Here is a 21,663-nt window from a genome sequence, read left to right on the forward strand (position 1 = left end):
AACGCTATTAAAAAAATTTTGAAACATAAATTACATAACTTTTAACATATTAGGTAGCTCTTTACCGTTTTTATCATAATAAAACTGATTTTGTCATATTTTTACTTGTTATATTGTAAAGTATCGATACTTTCAACATATCAGGTAGCTCTTTACCAGTTTTGTCATAATGAAACTGGTTTTGTCATATTTTTACATGTTATATTGTTAAGTATCGATACTTTCAACATATCAGGTAGCTCTTTACCGGTTTTGTCATAATGAAACTGGTTTTGCCATATTTTTAACTGTTATATTGTAAAGTATCGATACATTTTTATAAAAAGGGTCGATACTTTCAACATATTAAGTAGCTCTTTACCGGTTTTATCATATTTTTACATGTTATTATAAAACATATGGATTTAATGAGAGAACAGGTAAACGTATGTGTCGATACATTTTCTAAAAATATCGACCCCAAAAATATTGAAACAATAATTATAATGTAATAGGTAAATTAACAATGTAACCGGTATAAATATACCGTTAATTAGAAAACATGTCAACATAATGTATCGACACTTGTGGAATTTGTGTCGATACTTATTGTCTAGAATGAATCCCCAAACGAGGTGCACGCATAAAGTGTCGATAAATTTATTAAAAGTATCGATCCCAAAAACATCGAAACATAATTATAATGTAATAGGTAAATTTACAATGTAACCGGTATAAATATACCGTTTTATGAGAGAATATGTCAACATATTGTATCGACACTTTTTAAATTTGTGTCGATACATTTTGTCCAGAATGAATGTCAAACGAGGTGCACTCATAAAGTGTCGATACATTTATTAAAAGTATCAATCCCAAAAACATTGAAACCGATAATTACAATGTAATAGGTAAATTTACAATGTGCCCGGTAGAAATATACCGGTTTTATGAGAAAATAGGTCTACATAATATATCGACACTTTTTAAGTTTGTGTCGATACTTTTTTCAGAATGAATGCCCAACGAGGTGCACGCATAAAGTGTCGATACGTTTAAAATTGTATCGATCCAAAAAACATCGAAACCGATAATATGCTATTGTACTTGATAATATTTCATGTTAAATGATATTAACATAACTGATAATAAGCGCTACCTAATATGTCATTGTACTTAATAATATTTCCGTTTAAATGCCTATTTTATTATATAAGCGCTACTATTACGCTACTTATTACATATATAACGCTACTAATATGCTATTGTACTTGATAATATTTCATGTTAAATGATATAACATAACCGATCTAAATTTTAACCGGTCTAAATTTTAACCAGTCACTTATTTAATTAGTCATATCATTTTTTAGTCGTTTTTAACCATCGCACGGCAAAACTTCCCTTTTTTTCTCTCTCTAAGTCAATTAAATTTAGAGGTATAAATTAGTGATAAGCAAACGACCGGATGGATGCATATATTTTTATTTTTTATTTATTTAATATTTTTGTATTTATTTAATATTTTTGTATCCATTATCAATTTATCATTTATGATGAATAAAATTTTCAAGTTTATATATGTTTACGTGTATACATTTTCAAATTTATCTCCATATACATTACCCAATTAGATATACATGTGAGTTCAATTAATTCTAAAGATTAAAAATTTGAGATAGGAGCGAATAATTCAATTTTATAAATGTTTATATCATAATATTTGATTAAATTGTTAGTTATGTCTTATAAAATTTTAAGATTTATAGAATAATTTGTGAAATTATACTTTTAAATTTATAATAGTAAAAATTTTATATGGGGGAGAATTAGTGGACGGACGGATACGGGATGAGTAAGATCTTAAATCCATCAGCTACTCACTATCCATTGCGGGTATGATTTTTTATATCTACACCCGTTCGCTACCTATTAAACTTATATCCATCCTCGCTGATGCGAAATTCATGAAATCCTACCCGCCTGTCATCCCTAATATAAATAGAAGTGTTCAATGAATTATTTATAAATCTATTTGTATAATATTTATTTATTAAATTAAACAATTAAAATTTATATATTTATTTAATAAAAGAATAAATGTATATGTTCAATTTGTTTATGTTAAGGAATAAACTCGTTTGAAAGTTTATTTATTGTTCATTTATCGACTTTTTTATTTGTTTTTTTTTATATTTTGAATATTAGTGATGGTGATGATTACATTAAATATATGATGGAGAGTATTTAAACATATATTACATTATATTCACCTCTTTTAATACATATAACTAATGTTTTCAAAATCGGACCGGACATTGAACCGGTGAAGGTACTGGTTCACTGGTTCAACCGGGTTCAACCGCGGTTGAACCGGATTTTATATAAAATAATATTTTTTTTTTAATTTTACATAATATTCAAAGCAATATTAATATATATGTAACACTTTTTTAAGTTTACAATATTAAAAGGTATAAAAATATCACAAGTCATAACATGTATAAATGAAAAACCATAAAATCAAGTGAAACAAAATGATTCAAATCAACTACAACATAATATTTAAGGTAAAACATATTAAATAATAAATATAATTATATAACTATAATCAAAAAAATAAAATTGGGGTTTAAAAAATCATAACAAATGATGTCATTTGGTTTAATTGTTTTTAAAAAAACAATCTCACATGGCTAAGAAACATAGAAGAGCATTCCAACTTACTTCTATAAATAATAGAGGTAATTTGACATTCAAAATCATGGAGCCTTTTGGTGAGCACAAAGCGAACTATTCTTTCGCTTCAATTAAGCTCAAATTTTAGGCTTCAATTGAGCTCAAATTTTAGGCTTCAATCGAACTTTTAATTTTTTTTTTGAGTTCGAGCCTTTTCGATTTCAAGTTTTAATATTATATTTCGAGTTGATAATTTTTAGCTCGTGAGTTTTTGAGTCGAGTTGAGCTTGCTTTTAAAGTTTTCGAGTTCGAGTCGAGCTCAGCAATACTCGAATTTGATTCGGCTCGTTGAACAAACGACGTTGTTTGGTTTAATTTTTTTTAAAGAAAAAAAGTGAACCGGCAGTTCAAATCGGTTTTGCCGGTTTTCAACCGGTTCACCCCGGTTTTTCCGATTTTCAGTCGGTTCTTCCCGATTCTTTATCGATTATGTGCTAATCCGGTTTTGGGAGTTAACCGGACCGGACAGGCCACCGGTTAACGATTCAACCGATCGAACCGGCCGATCCGATCCAGTTTTAATAACATTGCATATAACAAACGTTAAACAAAATGAATATTAATACTTTAAAAAATAAACAAAAAAAACATAAAATATAATAAAATAAATTTAAATAAAACACAAATTAAACATAAATACCTTTAAAAGTAAATAAACAAATATAAATATAACCTTATTAGTTAAAACTCACTCTGCTAATTTTACCCAAAACTAAAATAGAAATAAGCATGAATAATAAACGAAAAAGTGATAGTTTAGAGAAGAGAGAGATGAACAAGGGTTTGGGTTTGTGAATGTGCAGTCGAGTATCCATCAAACGGATCTATTTCCAGTCTAAAGCCCAAATCAAACTGTCCACAATCTAACCCAAGTATCCTACTCTTTCATCATCTCCGCTTTGCGTCTTGAAACTCGACTACTCCGATTGCCTTCTTTCTCCTCCATCAAGACAAGCCAACACAAGTTCAACCCAAAATACAAAAAGAAGGGAGGAAAAAAACCATGGCGGTGAAAAATTCAGCACCAGTTCATGGCAAACGTTCTAGGAGAAAAGCTGATGCTTCTTCTTCCCTGATCCCCAAACTCATGAAAAACCCAAAAACAACAATGGCTTTAGCTTTACTCATCATTGACTCCCTCCTCGTTTCCTTCATCATCGCCTACGTCCCTTGTAAGATCCCGAAGATCCCACTCTCTTACTGTTATTCCCCCTTCTTCCATGTATAATTGAGCTCATGGTTTTTAATTTTCAGATACGAAGATAGATTGGGACGCTTACATGTCTCAGGTGTATTATTTGTTATCCTAATCAAGCTAATTTCCTTCCTGGGTTTATTCGTCTGTTTGTTTTTATTCAATGGGAATTATGTAGGATTAGTGTTTATCGAGATGACAGGTTAGTGGGTTTCTTGGAGGAGAAAGGGATTACAAGAACCTGAAAGGGGACACTGGGCCGCTTGTCTATCCAGCCGGTTTCCTTTATGTTTACTCTGCTATTCAGTATGTTTCTGGAGGACAAGTGTTTCTAGCTCAGGTGATCTTTTTAGCTAGGCAAATATAATTTTCTTGTCCATGACATGTGCTTATGTAAACCAGTTATGTATGCTTACAATTTTGTTTTGTTCTTGGTTGCAGATTTTGTTTGGGGTTTTATACATCATAAACCTGGGAATTGTCTTATTAATCTATGTAAAGACTGACGTGGTATGGAATTTGCTATTGTTTACGGTTCAAGCACTAATATCATGTAAAATTTATAAAGCTGAGAAATAGATGTCTTTAACTGAGTGCTGTCAACGTTGGAAACTTGTGTACTTGAGGTCACTTGATTTCAGTTTTGATTCTCTGATACCATTTTCGCACTTAAGCGCCACTAAAGTTTGTATCTTTTCTCGTCAGAAACGATCAAGTCTCTGGAAAAGGAAAATGTTCTTTATTGTTATTGTTTCTTGCTTTATTTTGTATTGGTGCTTCCTTTTTTATCAGCATTTACTGTTCTTAAAACGTTTTGCAGCTTCCATGGTGGGCTCTTAGCTTGCTTTGTCTTTCAAAGCGAGTTCACTCAATATTTGTGCTTCGACTGTTTAATGACTGTTTTGCGATGACATTCCTCCATGCTGCTATGGCATCCATTCTTTTGGATGGTGGCGGTTTGGGTTGATTATTTTTAGGTAGTATGCTTAGTTTATCAGCACAATTTTTATTCCCTTTTAAGAAGGAATAGAAAAGAAGTTGATCCTACTTTCTCTCTCTTTTATGTGTAGTGCTGCAGTTTCAGTAAAGATGAATGTCCTTCTCTTTGCTCCATCTCTTTTTATACTCATGCTAAAGGTGCATTAACTTCTGCTTGATTTTGTTTTTCTAGTAATTAACAACTAGGTTAGTTATTTTACTTAAACAGTTGCATATTTCTTTGTTATAACCTCTTATAACAGGCTATGAATATCACTGGGGTAATATCAGCTTTGGCTGGTGCGGCACTTGTGCAGGTGTGTCAGCTATTCCTTTTTGGCCTCTGACGACTCATTATTAGCATTGAAATTTCCTTATAATCGGGATTTCTACTTCCAATTTCCTCACATCTTAACTTATATTCAATGTGGTTAGGTGAGTTGGACTACTGCAAGTAATTTCGTGGCAGGAGGCATTGCCTGTCAATATGTTTGTTCTTTTCTACATACTCAGTGAAAGGTTCTGCAGATTGTGCTGGGGCTGCCATTTCTAGTTTCATATCCAATTGAATATATATCACGTGCCTTTAATCTTGGACGCGTTTTCATCCACTTCTGGTAATTTTATAGCATTGAAAATGCTCACCATTCTCCTTAGTTGCCAGTTACTAACTTGTTGACAGGATTAATCAGTAGCATCTTTTCTGAATGGCAGTAAATGGAAATATTGTTTATGTAATTTTTCTTGGATTATTGATATTTCAAGGAATATTAGCTTCATAGTTCATCAACATGATCACAGTTTAGATTTTCTTTTCCGCATGGGACTACAGATTAGAATGGATTGCTAGATAAAAATTTGACCTGAAAGAATTCTGAAGTTGAGAAATTTGTTGTTTTGCTCTTTATAAATCCATTTGATAAGAAATTTTTCCTTTGATTTCCTAAAGGATTGTCACTTTGTATGTTGCAGTGGTATTTTGTGAATAGCTCTATCCTTCATTGTTTTCCCGACAACGCTTTTCGTAACTTGCACAACAATGGGTGTTGTTGAGGTCTAACTTCGACTTTTATTTTTTGCCAGGTCTGTCAACTTCAAGTTCATTCCTGAACCAATTTTTGTGTCGAAGGAATTTGCCATCTCTTTGCTGATTGCTCAACTTGTTTTGCTTATAGTATTTGCTCATTATAAATGGTGCAAGTAAGTGAAATGGCTTATGTTCTCTTAGTAGTAAATGCTGAATGTGCGGTCACAGGATTCTTTTTTCCAGAAAAAAAGTTAGTTTAGAGAATGTTTGTGCTGTTTATCATAAAATTTATAGATTTAACCTTTCAGGCAATATTTGTTGCCATGTGAGTTACATAAATAATTTTTATTGCTCTTATATATACGGCTTTGCAGGCATGAAGGTGGGCTTTTTAAGTTTTTATATTCAAGGATTAGGTGTTGTTTGTCATCATCCAGCTCTCCATGGCCAAAACCCCTCAAGAAAGAACGTAAGTCTATCCTTCTATGAATTTCCCTCTGTTCCTCTTCATAGGAATACTAAATTTGGTGGAAATGAATCCACAGATATCGTGACAACCATGTTTGCTGGAAACTTCATTGGCATTATATGTGCTCGTTCATTGCATTATCAATTCTACCTGTGGTGAGTGTCCTGCTAGTACAAATGCCTTGATATTCATATCTTCGACACCTCCCATGATACATATAATTATGGGCAATCTAGATAAGTTCTTTTCTAGTTTGTATATATTCGATATCTGCTCTACACAATAGTTTATGTGGAATCATACTTTCAGATCCCTCATCTGGTCTTAACTATAGTCTATGGGTGCAGGTATTTCTATAGTTTGCCTTACCTGTTGTGGATAACACCTTTCCCTACGTTGCTTCGGTAACTTCTTTACCCCAACGCGGTTTGAATGAATTCAGTGCAGTTAGTTGCGTATAATAATTTGTTAACCTTTCGCTTGTTCAGCGTGCTTATTTTCGTTGGAGTGGAGCTGTGCTGGAATGTGTTCCCATCAAACTTGTATTCATCTCTTCTACTCCTTTGTCTACATTTACTTATACTGTTGGGTTTGTGGTATTCTAAGCCCGAAAATCCTTACGAGACCGAGAAGTCGGTTTGTCGAAAGGAAAAATGAAACGCCCAACCCTTGTATGAACTTTCTTCATTTCATCTAATGGTGAAATGATGAATCCATTCATTTCTTAAAGGTTTAATTATACCCCCACCCCTTGTATTCTAAAGATTTGGAAACTTTAGTTTGCTTTGAATTTCTGTGAAGTTGGTATCTTGTTTGATTTGACGAGTAAAGATCAATTAATAACACTGTTATTTCAATTAAATTCCATTGAGGCGTTTCGTTATTCAAATTAAAATTTAATAGGAGAGTCTGTAGTGTTATTACTTGGACAGAAGATTAAATTTTCGGAATAAAAGGTTAGGACTAAATTCAAAAGTCCAATTAGTAAGGGTACTGGGAGTATATTTAAACCAAAATAAAATAAAAAAGCAGCTTATTTGTTTTTGAAAGGAACACAAAAAGCAGATGAGACTTTCTCTTGCAGGGATCCATTCCTGTGGTTAAATTTTGAATTCACTCGGCGCTCGACAACTCCTTTCTCATTTGGGCTTTTGCTTATGCTCAATCGGAAAATACCCTTCAATTTTCACATTTAAATATTTAAGAATTCTCTATTTAAAAGAAATTATATACCTCGTTATAAAAATGGATATTATTCAAACACATTTGTGTGTAAATGAACTAAGTTATCTCAGTGGTTAAAGGCAGGACTGTGAAGAAGTCGAGTCGAGTTTAAGTATTGTTAAGTTTGACTTGAAAACCCGCGGGCTTAAAATTTTCAAGCTCGACTCGATCACGAAACCATGAATTGAAGCTTATAAAAGCTCGAGACACGAACCCAAGACCACCCGAAGGATCGTTGAGACACTTTGTGCACCCTCACTTTCAAAACTAATCACCATACCAACTCAATTGATATATTAAAATCCATAATTTTAGGCGCATATTTTTAATGTATATCATTCATAAAAAATAACATAAATTAAGTGACTAGTTATGTTATAAAGTCATAATGTATTAGAATTGTCATAGAAATAAAAATTTAGCCAACACTTATTGTGGCATTTTTTTACACTAAGAGTATTTTAACCGTCGTTTTAAAATGCCACTATAGGGAAAAAAATCGCTATAAACAAATTATGCGAAGTGATATTTAATGTCTTGCAGTGCTTCTAGTGAAGTGTTTTCTTGTGTTTAGCAATCATGTCATAATCTAAAAGGACCAAACTAGAATACTTAACTAATATTATATTTATAGATTGTTCGAAGTTCGAAGCAACATTTAAGTACATACATAATGAGTTCTTCTTTTCTTTAATAGCATGTAGGTTTTGTTTCCAAACTCGAAGGCGACATAACTAAGGGGCAGATAGTTATGATAAAAGCTAGCATTCACTGGATGTTGAGATCCCCAATGCTTCAAAACTCTTAGCTTTGTTTTCGGGCAGCAATTCGTTTATAAAGCGTCCCCACGAAACCTTTCGGAAAAAGTCCACCGGGCTTGGTGGCGTCGCCGGATATAAACACGATCCTCAAGAATTCTCGTTCAATCCGTTTATACGAAAGGGAGTTGACATCCGCCGCTATGACGTTATTGGTAGTTCGACCCTCAGCTCCGAGCGGAAGCGGCACGGTCAAACCTTCATCTTTCACGCCGCAGCCACCCAGTCGGTTACCAATTTGTGCAGTAAGGTTGGTAAAGTTGCCCACCGTTAACGTATAAGGCGGCACTGTTGTGTTAGCCATGTCTTTGAGTAGTGATCGGATAACACCATATGATGCAGCCTCGTAGTACGTGATTCCAGCCGCCAACTATATAAGAGAAAATTACCAAGGCAATGGTTTAAGATTAGATTTGAAACGTGCGAAAAAATATAGTAGAATTAGACCACTTGTCCGTTAAATCATTAACCGTGGGAATCAATTCTCATGTGGGTGAGTCCATCAGTTAGCTATTACAAGTATAATAATATATATAATGACTCATAGACAAAGTTTTTATAATTTTCATAAAGAATATTAGATTTAATTCCTTCAAAATATATCAACTTTTCCGATAGAAAGCAGTTACCTCTTGTTCACGGTTTCCGACAATCGAAGGCGTAATACCAGCGTAATATTGTTGTAAAAGATAAGAAGAATAAATAGCTACAATGAGAAAGCTTTTTGTGTTGTCATATATATTGTATGGAGGATGCAAAGTGACATTTATAACGTCGTAATATTTGGCAATAACTTGTGCTCTTATATCCAACTGTGGCATTGGAAGTGGAGTCCTTTGGAATGTGACATTTGCGAGTTCCCTGCAAGATATCAAAACTATTTATAAACAATTAACTGCGTATGCTAAAATCCCATATTATGGAACGATCTGCAGGACCTGATATGTCCGACGCTAGCTAAACCAGATTCCTCTACAATCCTTCTGGTGCGGTTATCGAGATTGGCAACGGTGACTCCGATGGGAGCCGGACCTTCGACCAGACCTGGTGCTATATCGTTGATTCCAAGACCAACTGAAGAACCCAGATAAAGTACTGCTTTATAAATGTGCAAGTTCAAAGCGAATTCGAACATTTCTCTGGTAGAAGCCAGTACTGGCCTGCAGCGAGGTGGAGGAAGAACATTGTTGGCCTTCAACATGGTGGATTGAAATGCAACAAGTAAGATAAAAATAACACATAAGAATGACCGAGTAGCCATTTTTGTTCAAATTCCTTGATGAAATTCACTTGCAGGAGATTCGGGGTGGGTTCTCCGTTTATAGTGAGGGAATCTGGTGTCCCTTCATGCATGTCATGCGACCACGTAACACCATAACATTCATTGCTTAATAACTTTCAAGTTAGGTTTACTTTTATTTGTTAATAAATTTCATGCACGCAAGACTAGATCCCCAGTTTATTTGTATTTTTTCTTCTTCTTTCCTTTTTTTTAAACCATATTTTATGTTTCCTCCTCTCACTCTTCCACTTTCTTTAAACCATAGTTTCATCTTCTTTTGAGGTTCGTTTGTCGATGCAGTCAGATTTATTCATATTTTTATTTTGTTTCGAGCGTTTGTTAGGTTTTTTTTAACTTTTTTCTTCTTTGAACTTTGTGTAATATAGGTGTCTAGTTTTTGTGTCAATGTTTATTGGAAAATGTCCTAATTATAATTTAGTTTACGTTTATGGTTATGCTTGTAAATCTTCATTATAATTCTAGATATTTTATATTTTTAATAAAACTAATAGATTTATATAAAAAAAGTAACATCTTAATATCACATAAGGACCATACAAAGAAATATTAAAAAAACCTAACCAAAACTCGAACAATGATAAATACAAACATATCTGATCTAATCGACAAACAAATCGAAAAAGGGGATCAAACTATTAAAAGACCACCGATAAAACCGTAAATTAGAGTCAAGCGACATAAAAACACTATCCACAAATGCAAATTGAGTATCAAAATCCAATCCGAGGGTCCAAAGCATGGAAGATCATCATGATAACATATAAGCGTCATCTTGATCAGTTGTTGCGATGTCAAATCAACTCTTAAAAAAAGATAAATGAAAAACGACCAAATGACCAAAACATGTCATAAGGACATACTTGTTAAAAATTAAAAATATAATATAAAAAATAAAAAGATAATAATATAATAATATTACATATTTAATTATTAATAATTTTATATATTAAATTAAACTAATAAAATTAAAAAAAAAACATGTATGTTTTATTTATATTATAGATTATTAGATTTTGCATTTCGAACTTTTAAATTCTATGTTTTATATGTTTTAGTATGTAATTTGAACATGTATGTTTTATTTATATTATAGATTATTGGATACCCCGTTACATTTACTATTATATATAAAATAATATTACATATTTAATTATTAATAATTTTATGTATTAAATTAAACTAATAAAATTTAAAAAAACATGTATGTTTTATTTATATTATAGATTATTATATTTTGTATTTCGAACTTTTAAATTCTATGTTTTATATGTTTTAGTATGTTATTTGAACATTTAAATTTGTGTATGTTTTTTTAAAATTAATAATTTGAAAATGATAAAAACTCCGAGTACCCAAATACTCGAATTACGAGTACCCGCAAAATTCGGGTGCCCATAACATCTGGGACGGGACACAGGTCGATCAATCAAGTATTCGAGGACCCGAGTACCCGGATTTAAACACCCCTAGTGATATACATATGTTATACAGAGTCAAGGGACTCGACTCAAAATTAAAAATCAATCCATTAATTACTAAAAATTTCGAGTTGAGTTACTATTTGAGTTACTCGAGTTGTATTTTACAACTTGATTTGAACTTGAAATTTTTTCGAGCCAAGTTGAGTTTATGAAATTACAACTCAAAGTCAATTCTAGTAGAGTTTTCTCGAGTTGCTTCGAGTTGAAAAAATCGATTTTTCAAATTAAGTCGAGTTTTGCTCACCCCTAACTGAACCGTTAAATTGTTAACATCACAATGACGTGATTAATGGCTACCAGCGTAGACACTCACAAAAAATATGTTGTTTTTATCCGACTGTTAACGATTTAACAGTCTAGTCGTATAATTGAAACAAAAATCAAAGTTTAATGCTATAATTGGAAATTTTGAAAATTCAATGGCATAAACGGTACATCAACTAAAGTTCGATGGTATCTGATGTAGTTTACCCTAAATTTAATAATTAAAAAGTATTATATATAAGTTGGAATCAATTCTTATGGAAAATATGAATCAATCTGCAGGACCTGATATGCCCGACGCTTGCTGAACCAGATTCCTCTATAAAGCTTCTGGCGCGGTTATCGAGATTGGCAATGACACCTCCGATGGGAGCCGGACCTTCGACCAGACCTGGTGATATATCGTTGATTCCACGACCAACTGAAGAACGCAGAAAAAGTTCTGCTTCATAAATGTGCAAATTTACAGACTCGTAGAGTAGTGATCGGAAAACATCATATGATGCAGCCTCGTAGAGCGCGATTTCAGCGGCCAACTAAATAAGAGAAAATTACCAAGGCAGTGGATTAAGATTAGATTCGAAACGGGGAAAAAATACAGACTTAAGTAATTCATTTATTATTCTTAAACTGTCATAAATTTAAGGGTAAACCACATCAGATACCACCAAACTTTAGACGTTATATCGTTTACACTACTGAACTTTTAAAATTTTTAGTTATGTCATTGGTCATTGATTTTCGTTTCAATTATACCAATGAACCTAGAGGTGAGCGTTCCATCGAGTCGATTCGAGTAAAAAAATTTCGAGTTATTCAAGTTGACGAGTCTTATTTTACAACTCGAAGTTGACCTAAAATTTGTTTAAGTCGAGTCGAGTCGAATCAAATTTTTGAGTTTCTATTTAAATTTAATTGTAAATATTTATAATGTTACGAAATTATTTGATTCTAATTTAAATGGTTTTTTATAACCATAAACAATACATATGTATTTTTTCATATTTTTTCTAATGCAGAAAAAATTCTGCTTTATAAATGTGCAAATTTACAGCGAATTCCAACATTTCTCTGGTGGAAGCCATTAATGGCCAGCGGTGAGGTGAAGGAAGAACAATGTTGGCCTTCGTCATGATAGGTTGAAATGCAAGAAGTAAGAGAAGAAAAACACATAAACATGATCGACTAGCCACTTTTGTTCAAATTCCTTGATAAATCTCACTTGCAGGAGAATCGGGATGGGTTCTCCTTTTATAGTGGAGGGAATCTGGAATGCATTCATGCATGCCATGTGAACACGTAACACCACATGCAAGTTGGGTTATCATTCATTGCTTAATAAATTTTAAGTTAGGTTTACTTTTATTAGTTAATAAATTTCATGTGTGTGGGTTAGGAGAGAGCAAAACTCAACTTAAGTCGAAAAATCAATTTTTCGATTAGACTCGAATTGAATTCGAGTTGTAATTTTATAAGCTCGACTCAACTACCAATAACGGCATAACGGATTGTTGCCCTAAGACAAAGCTATTGATATTGGAAGACCCAAAAGATTCTTTCAATGTATCATTTCTGGGTCCAATGGAATTCCTAGGTATAGGAAGAAGCCCTGTCAAATAGAGATTTTTTCTTTCAACCATATTTCGATTGTTAATACGATATATAAGGACCTCTACTACAAATAGTACTACACCCTTAATCGTGAAATATCGATTGCTTATTGAACCCTGTGAATTGCGTGAAAGTAGGATACTCCAAATTCGGGGGTCCAAGAGCTTTGAAGCATTGGGGATCACAACATCCCTTGAATGCTAGCTTTTATAATAACTGCATGTTAAGTCATACGTAGACCAATATATATACGATATTTCTAGGGAAATATATTTCTGAGAAATAAATAAAATATTTTTTATCAGACTCGTCAATTAAAAAATTATATTTCTAGAAAATAAAAAAATATTTTGACCATCTCTTTAATAAATTTATAAGTCCGCCATTTCCTTAACATTTTTGTTCAATTGTACAAGAATAAGATTTATTTCATTTAGCTAATATAATAAAATCCAAATTAATTTAGTTTTTGACTTTAAATTTTTTATCTACTCATTAATATATGTTTAGATTTTGATTTATTTATGCAGCGATATAAATCGAAGGAGACTAATGGAGCAATTATCCTTATAAAAAATTTAGCCTCTCATACTCCTAATTTAGTTATTTTTTATTTATTATTAATAATTTTTATTATATTCTTAAAATTTTATAAGTTTATTTCTTTAATATAAAAGTATGTGTGGGACTCCTAGTATTTTCATAGCTCTTAGCTAAGTCCTTGGGTTTGAATTCGTCTAAAAAGTGTCCCATTGAAGCCACTTGGGAAAAATCCACCGGGCCTGGTTGCATTACCGGTTCCGAATAGGATCTTCAAGAGCTCCCGTTCATACCGTGGGGAAGCAAGGGAATACACATCCGCCGGTACGACGTTACTGGTAGTCCGATTCTCCGCTCCGAGTTGGAGTGGCACCATCAATCCTTCATCTTTCACACCGCATCCCGCAAGTTGGTTAACCAGTTGTGAGATAAGCATGGTGAGATTCGCCACAGTGAATTTATAAGGCGACACTGTTGAATTCGCCCTGCCGTACAGTTGGGCTCGGATAACTCCGAATTCTGCCGCCACCTTGAGCGCTATTCCGGCCACCAGCTAAATGAAAAATGAGAAATCGTAAATTATACTGATGGTCATTGAATTTTAAGACGTTTTCGTTACAGGCACTAAAATTTTAATTCATTTTAAGTCATTACCCGTCGTTCAGCGTCGCCGACTACGGAAGGAATAATTCCGAGCAAATATTGTTGTAAAAGAGAAGAAGCATCGGCGGCAACGAACAAAAAGTTGGTGGTGGCTCCGTAAACGTCGAATGGAGGAGTCAAAGCAGAGCCGTTCAAAACGACGTCGATTAAGTCTGAAAAAAGTTGTCTGCTGAAATTCAGCTGAGGCCTTGCAACCGGAGCTTTGATTTCCGTGACGTTGACGATAGCCCTGCAAAATCCAATTTTTTAATCATTTTAGAACATAAGATGGATTCCTTAATGTCCCCTAAACTCGATCAGAACCTGATATGTCCGACACCACTTAAACCAAATTCCTCGATGATGTCGCGGATTTCACCGTCGAGCTCCGCGACGGTGGCGCCGATGGGAACGGGGCCTTGGACCAGACCTGGTGATATACCATTGATTCCACGACCGACTGAAGAACGCAGAAAAATTTCTGCTCTGTAAACGATCAAGTTCAAGACGAATTCAATCTTTTCTAAGGTGGAAGCTGGTACCGGCCTGCACTGAGGTGGAGGACGAACGGTATCCCCCTTCATAACGGCGGATTGGAAGGCAACAAGAAGGAGAAAAGCATAGGAGCATGATCGAGTAGCCATTTTGCTTAATTATACAAGATCAATGATCCGTTGATGATTATCACCGCCACTGTTATTCTGCTTTTATAGACGGGAAATAAGATGGGGGAGAGATCTACTACATTCATTCATGTGATAATGACATAATGTGAAGTGAAAATAAACTCAGTCATTAAAAATGTCTTATAATATACGATTTTAACTAATTTTTTTTGGATTTGCCAAAATGACCAACTAAATCGCAATGCGATCGATAATTCGCAACGCGATCTCCGGTATCACAAATCAGTTTCCAGACGAACTTCGACTATCGCATATTATAAGACATTTTTAGTCACTGAGGTTATTTTCTCTAATGTAAATCATTTACGGAGAATATATTACCTTTTGTAATTAGAATTAATTTTTTAAAGTTAAAAATACTGTTATGAGGTGATTTTTTTGAATTTGGGAACAAGAATTCAATAATGGACTTCATTAATTACTAATTAGTTTCCTGTGACTTCATAGAAGTCCCTCGTTACACGGCAAAAGCTCTGTTAGGATCATTGAACAAACATATTGACAACTTGTATCAAGTCATAAGAAATTGATTAGTAATTAATCCACATTAAAAACATCATATTAATCGTGGCATCTTGATAGCCAACGAAATCATTCACACCATGAAACATTATGAGAACAACGAGGGGAACATAGTACTAACATGGAGAAGCTGGATCGGGGAGTACATCTCAACAGCGAGAATCGCGGTCTTAGTCAACGGCTTCCAAGCTCGGCACTCACATAAAATGTTTTACTTTTCGGAATCGAATAAATTTTAAATAAAGTGATAAATGATTTATATTTAAATCTTCAACGAACATGACTTTGATAACTAGGTCTGGAAGGATGGTTTTTAATCGTTTTATTTAAAGATTATGTAGAAATATGAAATATAAAATTGATGTAATATAATATTTAATTATCATTTAAAAATAATTATTTTTTATTTAGTAGTATACGATTATTTGTTGATATTAATCCAATAAAAAACTTAATATACAATCAAAATTATTTAAGAATTTTTTTAATATAAAATATTTTTTAATATTTTTTATTCTTAATAAAATTAAAGGTTTTAGTTACATAAAAAAAGAGAAGAAAAGGGAATCTATCAAGCGATCCCACTAATAAAAGAGAATGTTAATCTTATTAAAAGTCTCGAACAACTCTACCTACAAAATATGTGTATGTTGTCAATAATTAAAAAAATTTATTGTATTATAATCATTTAAGTTTTTGAGGACCAATTTAAAGATACAATAAAATTTTATATCCTACATCCGACCAACCCGAAAAATATATATCCTCCACTCGACTCCACATCAACCCCATTTTTTAGAGTATAAATTTGATCCGACCCGATATGAATTAAGGATTTAAGTAAAAAATAATAAAAGTTTATACAAATTACATTATTATCCTCGGATCGGTTCGGGTCGGAGTTATTTTACTCTCAACCTGAATCTGACCCGATCTCACCTCCTAAAAATCTAACCCGACTAGACTCGAATATGATTTTTTTTATAAAAAAAGTCCAACTCTATCAGATCTGGTCGAGTAAATGGAATGACCAATATAAATATAATAAAAAGTTGTCAGTTTATTATTATCTTTTTAATTTATAATCTCTTTCCGAGTATTCTTTTATTAATTAAGAATGACATTAAAAGTAACGTTTATTTTATTATTTCTTTAATTCAACTACCCATAAAATAGTTAATTAATTGTCTCACCTAAAAAAATCTAAAAGAGAAAAAAAATTAAGAACTCAAATCTCAGTCCATACCTATGTTTCTCTAGATGGAATCTTAGCCATTAATTTCTTTTTATATAAGGTTATTTCGTTGAGATTCTCGACTATTAAAAATTAAAATAAAATAATCATCGACTATTCATCACGTTCTAAACTTGTCATTTTCGGGTGTCGGGTTCTTGGTTTATGGGATTTGAGGATTGAATTGAGAAGAGAATTATTCGATTGGGAGAAGCCAATTTGGTGTGATTTCCTTCATGTTTTGAATAGAGCGGTGAGCCATAATCAAAGCATAGATAGAATTAACTGGACCGGAATGCTGGATGGAATCTTTTCTCCGAAATCTTATTGTTTAAAAATGGCTTGTGAAGGCTGGTTGGCTGACCCAGTGTGGAAAATGGTCTGGTTTAAGTTTGTTCCTCAAAAGGTTTCGGCTTTAGTGTGGAAAGCAGTTCAAAATAGAATGCCGATAATGTTAGAATTGGAGAAAATAGGAGTTAACTGTCACGACCAGTTATCTTGTTTGTTCTGTAAAAGTGAGATGGAAGCTATAAACCACGTCTTTTGTCATTGTGTTGTTACCTGGGGTGTTTGGCAGCGATGGTGTAGAGTGTGGAATGTTAAGGTCGTGTTTCTGGAAAATGTAAAGCAACTGCTGGAGGCTTGGTTCACTCAGAAAATAAGGAGGAAACTTCGGAACCTTTGGATTCTTGGTTTTTTTTGGGATGGTGTGGGTTATTTGGAAGTGCAGAAATCTCCTAAGATTTCATGGGGTTTTGCTGTCGGCCGATCAGATATTTCACAGAGTAAAGCTACAGATTGGAGTATGGGCTAATTACCTGTGGTCGCTGTTGATTTCAGTAGTTTCTGATTTCGTATGTAATCCGGAAGCATGCATAGGTGCAAGGCGGGATTATCTTTGATTTTCTGGTGATAAGCTTTCTGCTGTTTGCTCTGCGCATGGTTTTGGTATTGTCTGTGTTTATGGGTTTTGCAATCTGCCTCACGGTGTCTATACATTAAGCTTATCACTGTGTTGAGTTCTCTACTCATTGTTTATACATTCTCTAAATGGTTGTTTTGGTTTACAACTTATGTTTTGTGTCTGTTGCCATGTATGGCTGTTTTTGTGGTTGTATCATGTGTTCTACTACTTGACTCTTTTCCAGACACTCTTTTTCCTCTGTATAGGTTTATGGAGGTTTTTTATCGAGACCCTTTGGATGGTCACTTTGTATCTATTATAATACAAAGTACCTTATTTTCAAAAAAATGTCTGATATTTTGAGCTAAACGATAATATGTTGATTGCGATATAATAAAATTTGATTATAGAATCTCAAATGACTATCATATCTCAGTCATCATGTTGATGCCTAACTTAAACAATCACCAATTTATTAGCAGAAAATGACGAGTTTGGAACATAATGAATAGTCAAGTGACTACTTTTGTAACTTTTAATAGTCAAGGTTCTTAACAAATCAACATATTCTATAGTTAGAGGACCCCTTTGTAACTTTTAATAGTCAAAGAAATTAATACAATAGTACCTATAGCCAGGGGACCATTTATGTATTTTACACTTAAATAAAAAAAATCAATTAATTTAAAGTAAAGCATTGAAAATTATATTTTTATTACTAACAAACCGACTATTCAATTAATGAATTGGCAATTTCATGCACGTGGGAACGACAAATCTTGTTTCGTGACTTAAAAAGACAGAACGGTAGATTTACATTTTAAATAATTTAATAGGATTATAAAATAATATCTATATTTGATTTTAAATTTGAATAAATTTATGGTTAGGTTATAAGTTAATTATTTAAACCATCAGTTTTGATATGTTTTAGTATTAAAACTTTCATTTTTTTCAAAGCCATATTTAACGTTTAGTTTTTATTTCATTTTAATACATCGTCATTAAAAGCTTAGCGGGTGATTTGTGTGTGACACAATTTTTATGGGTAAATTGCATCATTCATCATTAAACTATCTTCTCACTTCTATTTTGGTACTAAAATTTAATTTTTTTTAATTTAACTACTCAACTTTCAAATTGTTCTATTTTAATCACTCTAATTTATTTTTTTAAAAATGTTGGTGACATGACATTTTTATTATTATTTTATTAATATATAATAAAAAATAAAAAATAAATCTGATGAATGATGGAATTTACCCGCAAATCACCCGTTAAGTTTTTAATTGCAATGTACTAAAAGGAAACAAATTATGTATGATATTAAAAATTTGAAATTTATGTGCATATTAAAATTGATAGTTTAAGTACTAAATGCGTAATTGACCCTAAATGTATATATACTTATAAGATAAATTTTAATTTTTTAACACTTCATCTTTGTCATATATTTTATACATCACATTTTTCTAATAGTTCGAGATAATTACAATATAATATATATTCATAATATTTCTTAATCATTGACAATGTATACATGCTTTGCAAATATAGTTTCTCAATCCTAAAACCTCTATAATAAATAATACTTTCTTGTACCGCTAAAATTGCTTTGATGGATTTTCTATACATCACAATAAATAAATATTATATTCATAAAATATAATTCACTCCGAAGATGTCTCAATGATGAAATGCTTGACACATAATACTTAAAATATAGTGCTAAAGAGCATAAAGGTTTGAATCTTCTTTAGGGTATAATATGATTTGAATCTTCTCTAATAAAACGTAGAATCCATTTTGAAAACGTTCGCCTACACACATCTCGAGTATAGAATCATAAATACATTTTAAATTCAATTTTATTATAAAATAAAAATAATAATTTTGGTATAACAATTGATACTTAAGTTATTGATTAATTCAAACAATAAATAATATTTATTTTCACTTTTAAATTTGAATAAATTTAATATATACTTATAAGAAATATTTTAAGTTATTAACCCTTTATCTTTGAGGACATTCGCTTGCACACATCTTGAGTATAAAATAAAAAATACATCTCAAATTTAATTTAATTATAAAATAAAGATAATAATTTTGGTATAACAATTGGTACTTGATTTAATATCTCATGTTAATAAATCAATCGATAATTTTTAACTCTCCAGACCCAGCCTATGCATTACAACTATATCTAGCATGTTATAATAAAAATTTACAAAAATAATCGTCACACTTTAAAAATCAAAACTTCTTTAAAAACATGATTAAAATGATAAAACTCAAATCGAATAATATAAAACATGAATTTAATAATTAGTGACAAAATAATTCGATTCATCAAAGGTGAGAGTAAATAAGCCATAAACCATTAAATCAAAATAATTGTCACATGTCACCAAAATAAAGCCAGTTCGAAAGATTGAAACATTACAACAAAATTTATTGTACGAAATATGTCGATCATCCAAATGTCAGGTCTAGGATGCCTAACCAAAATATCTGAAAAGGGGAAATGAAGGGATGAGTGAGCTAGGAAGCTCAGTGTGTTCCAATCCGTACAAAAAAAACATGCTAATACATTTCAAAATCAATTTCAAGAATCATAAAGTAAAGATGACAACAAAGTTTTTATTTAAATCAGATAACTGCCCTCTACCCGTACACCGTATGAAATACTCAGAACATGCATTCATAAGGACTTACCCTATACTCTAGGATCTAGAAGTCCAATATAGAAGATTAGAACAGAAAAGAATTACCAGCTCGCTGAACCTCAGAGTCTCCAGGCACCTACCCAGACAGTACCCCAATAAAACAGTTTCAAATAGCACCAGTAAAATCAGGATATCATAAAACAGACATATTACAGAAATGCCCGTCCAGCCCAGTTGGTAGAGCACAAGGCTCTTAACCTTGTGGTCGTAGGATCGAGTCTCATAGAGGGCATTTCATAATTCGGAGGTCTCTACGGAAGCTGCTCTCAACCTGGCGTTGAGGGCAACTTACTATCATACCTCCCCCTTACTCCATTATATATGAGAAAAAAGGGTCAGCTATTTTTTTATTTTTATAAAACATACATATTACAGTAACAATAATCCATAAAACAAATACCATACAATCAAATTTCCAGGTCAGTAAAATCAAAACTCAGGAAAATCAGAAAATAGAATCATGCTTTCAAAATCAGTCAAAACAAGTATGTGCCCATGGTAGCTCATACATATATATATATATATATATATATATATATATATAAACAAATAAATATAGCACACAAGGAACATGTTAAACTATGTTTCGATATAACAATTTAAGGCAAAATGGTTTTTGGACTTGAATTGAATTTACAAAATGGTTTTTGGACTTGAATTGAATTTACAAAATGTTTTTGGACTTAATTGAATTTATTCAAAATTTACAAAAATAATTCAAAGTTCTTTTAATTTAAAATTGAGCACAAAAATGTTTTTATGAATAGTAATTTACTATTTGAACAGTAAATTACTATTTGAACAGTAAATCACTGTTTGAACGTAACCCGAGGCTCAAAAATTCCAGTTTGTAAAAGGGGAACCGATTCCCCCCAAGGGGGTACCGATTCCCTCACTGTTCATCAGCCCAACGGTCATAATATTTGAATATTATGAAGGGGTATCGATTCCCTATGAAGGGGTACCGATTCCCCCATTCTGGGCAGCCTTTTTGAGTAGAAAAATCATTCCCAAACGGCTCCAAAACATCCCCAACGGCTAGATACGACTTCAAACTCATTCCAAGCTATAAATACAAGCTAAGGACACTTGAAGAAGCAAGAGAACAACTATCCAAGCAATCAAACACAAGAGAAGAGTTTTTCAATCTTATTTCATCTTTCTCTTGTAAATATTTTGTTCTTGTGAGCTCAATCTTGTAAACACCTACCTTAGAGAGGTTTTCTTGTTTACATTTATTATCCTTTTGTAAAGGGGAAAGGTTCTAGCTTAGCCCGTGTAAAATCTAAGGAAAGGTTCTAGTTTAGCCCGGAAAAAC

At 32.4% G+C, this 21,663-nt stretch overlaps 3 protein-coding genes across 3 annotated transcripts; 1 reads left to right on the plus strand and 2 right to left on the minus strand.

The window, feature by feature from the left end:
* The first annotated feature begins 3,721 nt into the window (after positions 1 to 3,721).
* LOC120152062 (dol-P-Man:Man(5)GlcNAc(2)-PP-Dol alpha-1,3-mannosyltransferase-like) lies at positions 3,722 to 7,044 on the plus strand. The gene is given in 14 exon segments (XM_039164359.1): positions 3,722 to 3,890; positions 3,973 to 4,007; positions 4,116 to 4,253; positions 4,355 to 4,423; positions 4,734 to 4,860; positions 4,863 to 4,890; positions 4,984 to 5,050; positions 5,155 to 5,208; positions 5,420 to 5,508; positions 5,975 to 6,091; positions 6,293 to 6,387; positions 6,464 to 6,542; positions 6,735 to 6,791; positions 6,876 to 7,044. Coding segments are annotated over 14 exon segments (1,293 nt in total).
* Positions 7,045 to 8,415: 1,371 nt separating this feature from the next.
* Positions 8,416 to 9,694, minus strand: LOC120152022 (desiccation-related protein PCC13-62-like). The gene is made up of 3 exons (XM_039164324.1): positions 9,368 to 9,694; positions 9,059 to 9,290; positions 8,416 to 8,799 (listed from the first exon to the last, which is right to left on the minus strand). The coding sequence occupies exons 1-3, from the start codon at positions 9,688 to 9,690 to the stop codon at positions 8,416 to 8,418; spliced, it is 939 nt and encodes a 312-aa protein (XP_039020255.1). The 5' UTR covers positions 9,691 to 9,694.
* A 4,065-nt stretch (positions 9,695 to 13,759) lies between these two features.
* LOC120152076 (desiccation-related protein PCC13-62-like) lies at positions 13,760 to 14,931 on the minus strand. The gene is made up of 3 exons (XM_039164367.1): positions 14,595 to 14,931; positions 14,283 to 14,520; positions 13,760 to 14,181 (listed from the first exon to the last, which is right to left on the minus strand). The coding sequence occupies exons 1-3, from the start codon at positions 14,912 to 14,914 to the stop codon at positions 13,798 to 13,800; spliced, it is 942 nt and encodes a 313-aa protein (XP_039020298.1). The 5' UTR covers positions 14,915 to 14,931; the 3' UTR covers positions 13,760 to 13,797.
* Positions 14,932 to 21,663: the final 6,732 nt, after the last annotated feature.

Source organism: Hibiscus syriacus, unplaced genomic scaffold (assembly GCF_006381635.1).
Source record: "Hibiscus syriacus cultivar Baekdansim isolate YM2019G1 unplaced genomic scaffold, ASM638163v2 tig00111084_pilon, whole genome shotgun sequence".
Taxonomy (NCBI): domain Eukaryota; kingdom Viridiplantae; phylum Streptophyta; class Magnoliopsida; order Malvales; family Malvaceae; genus Hibiscus; species Hibiscus syriacus.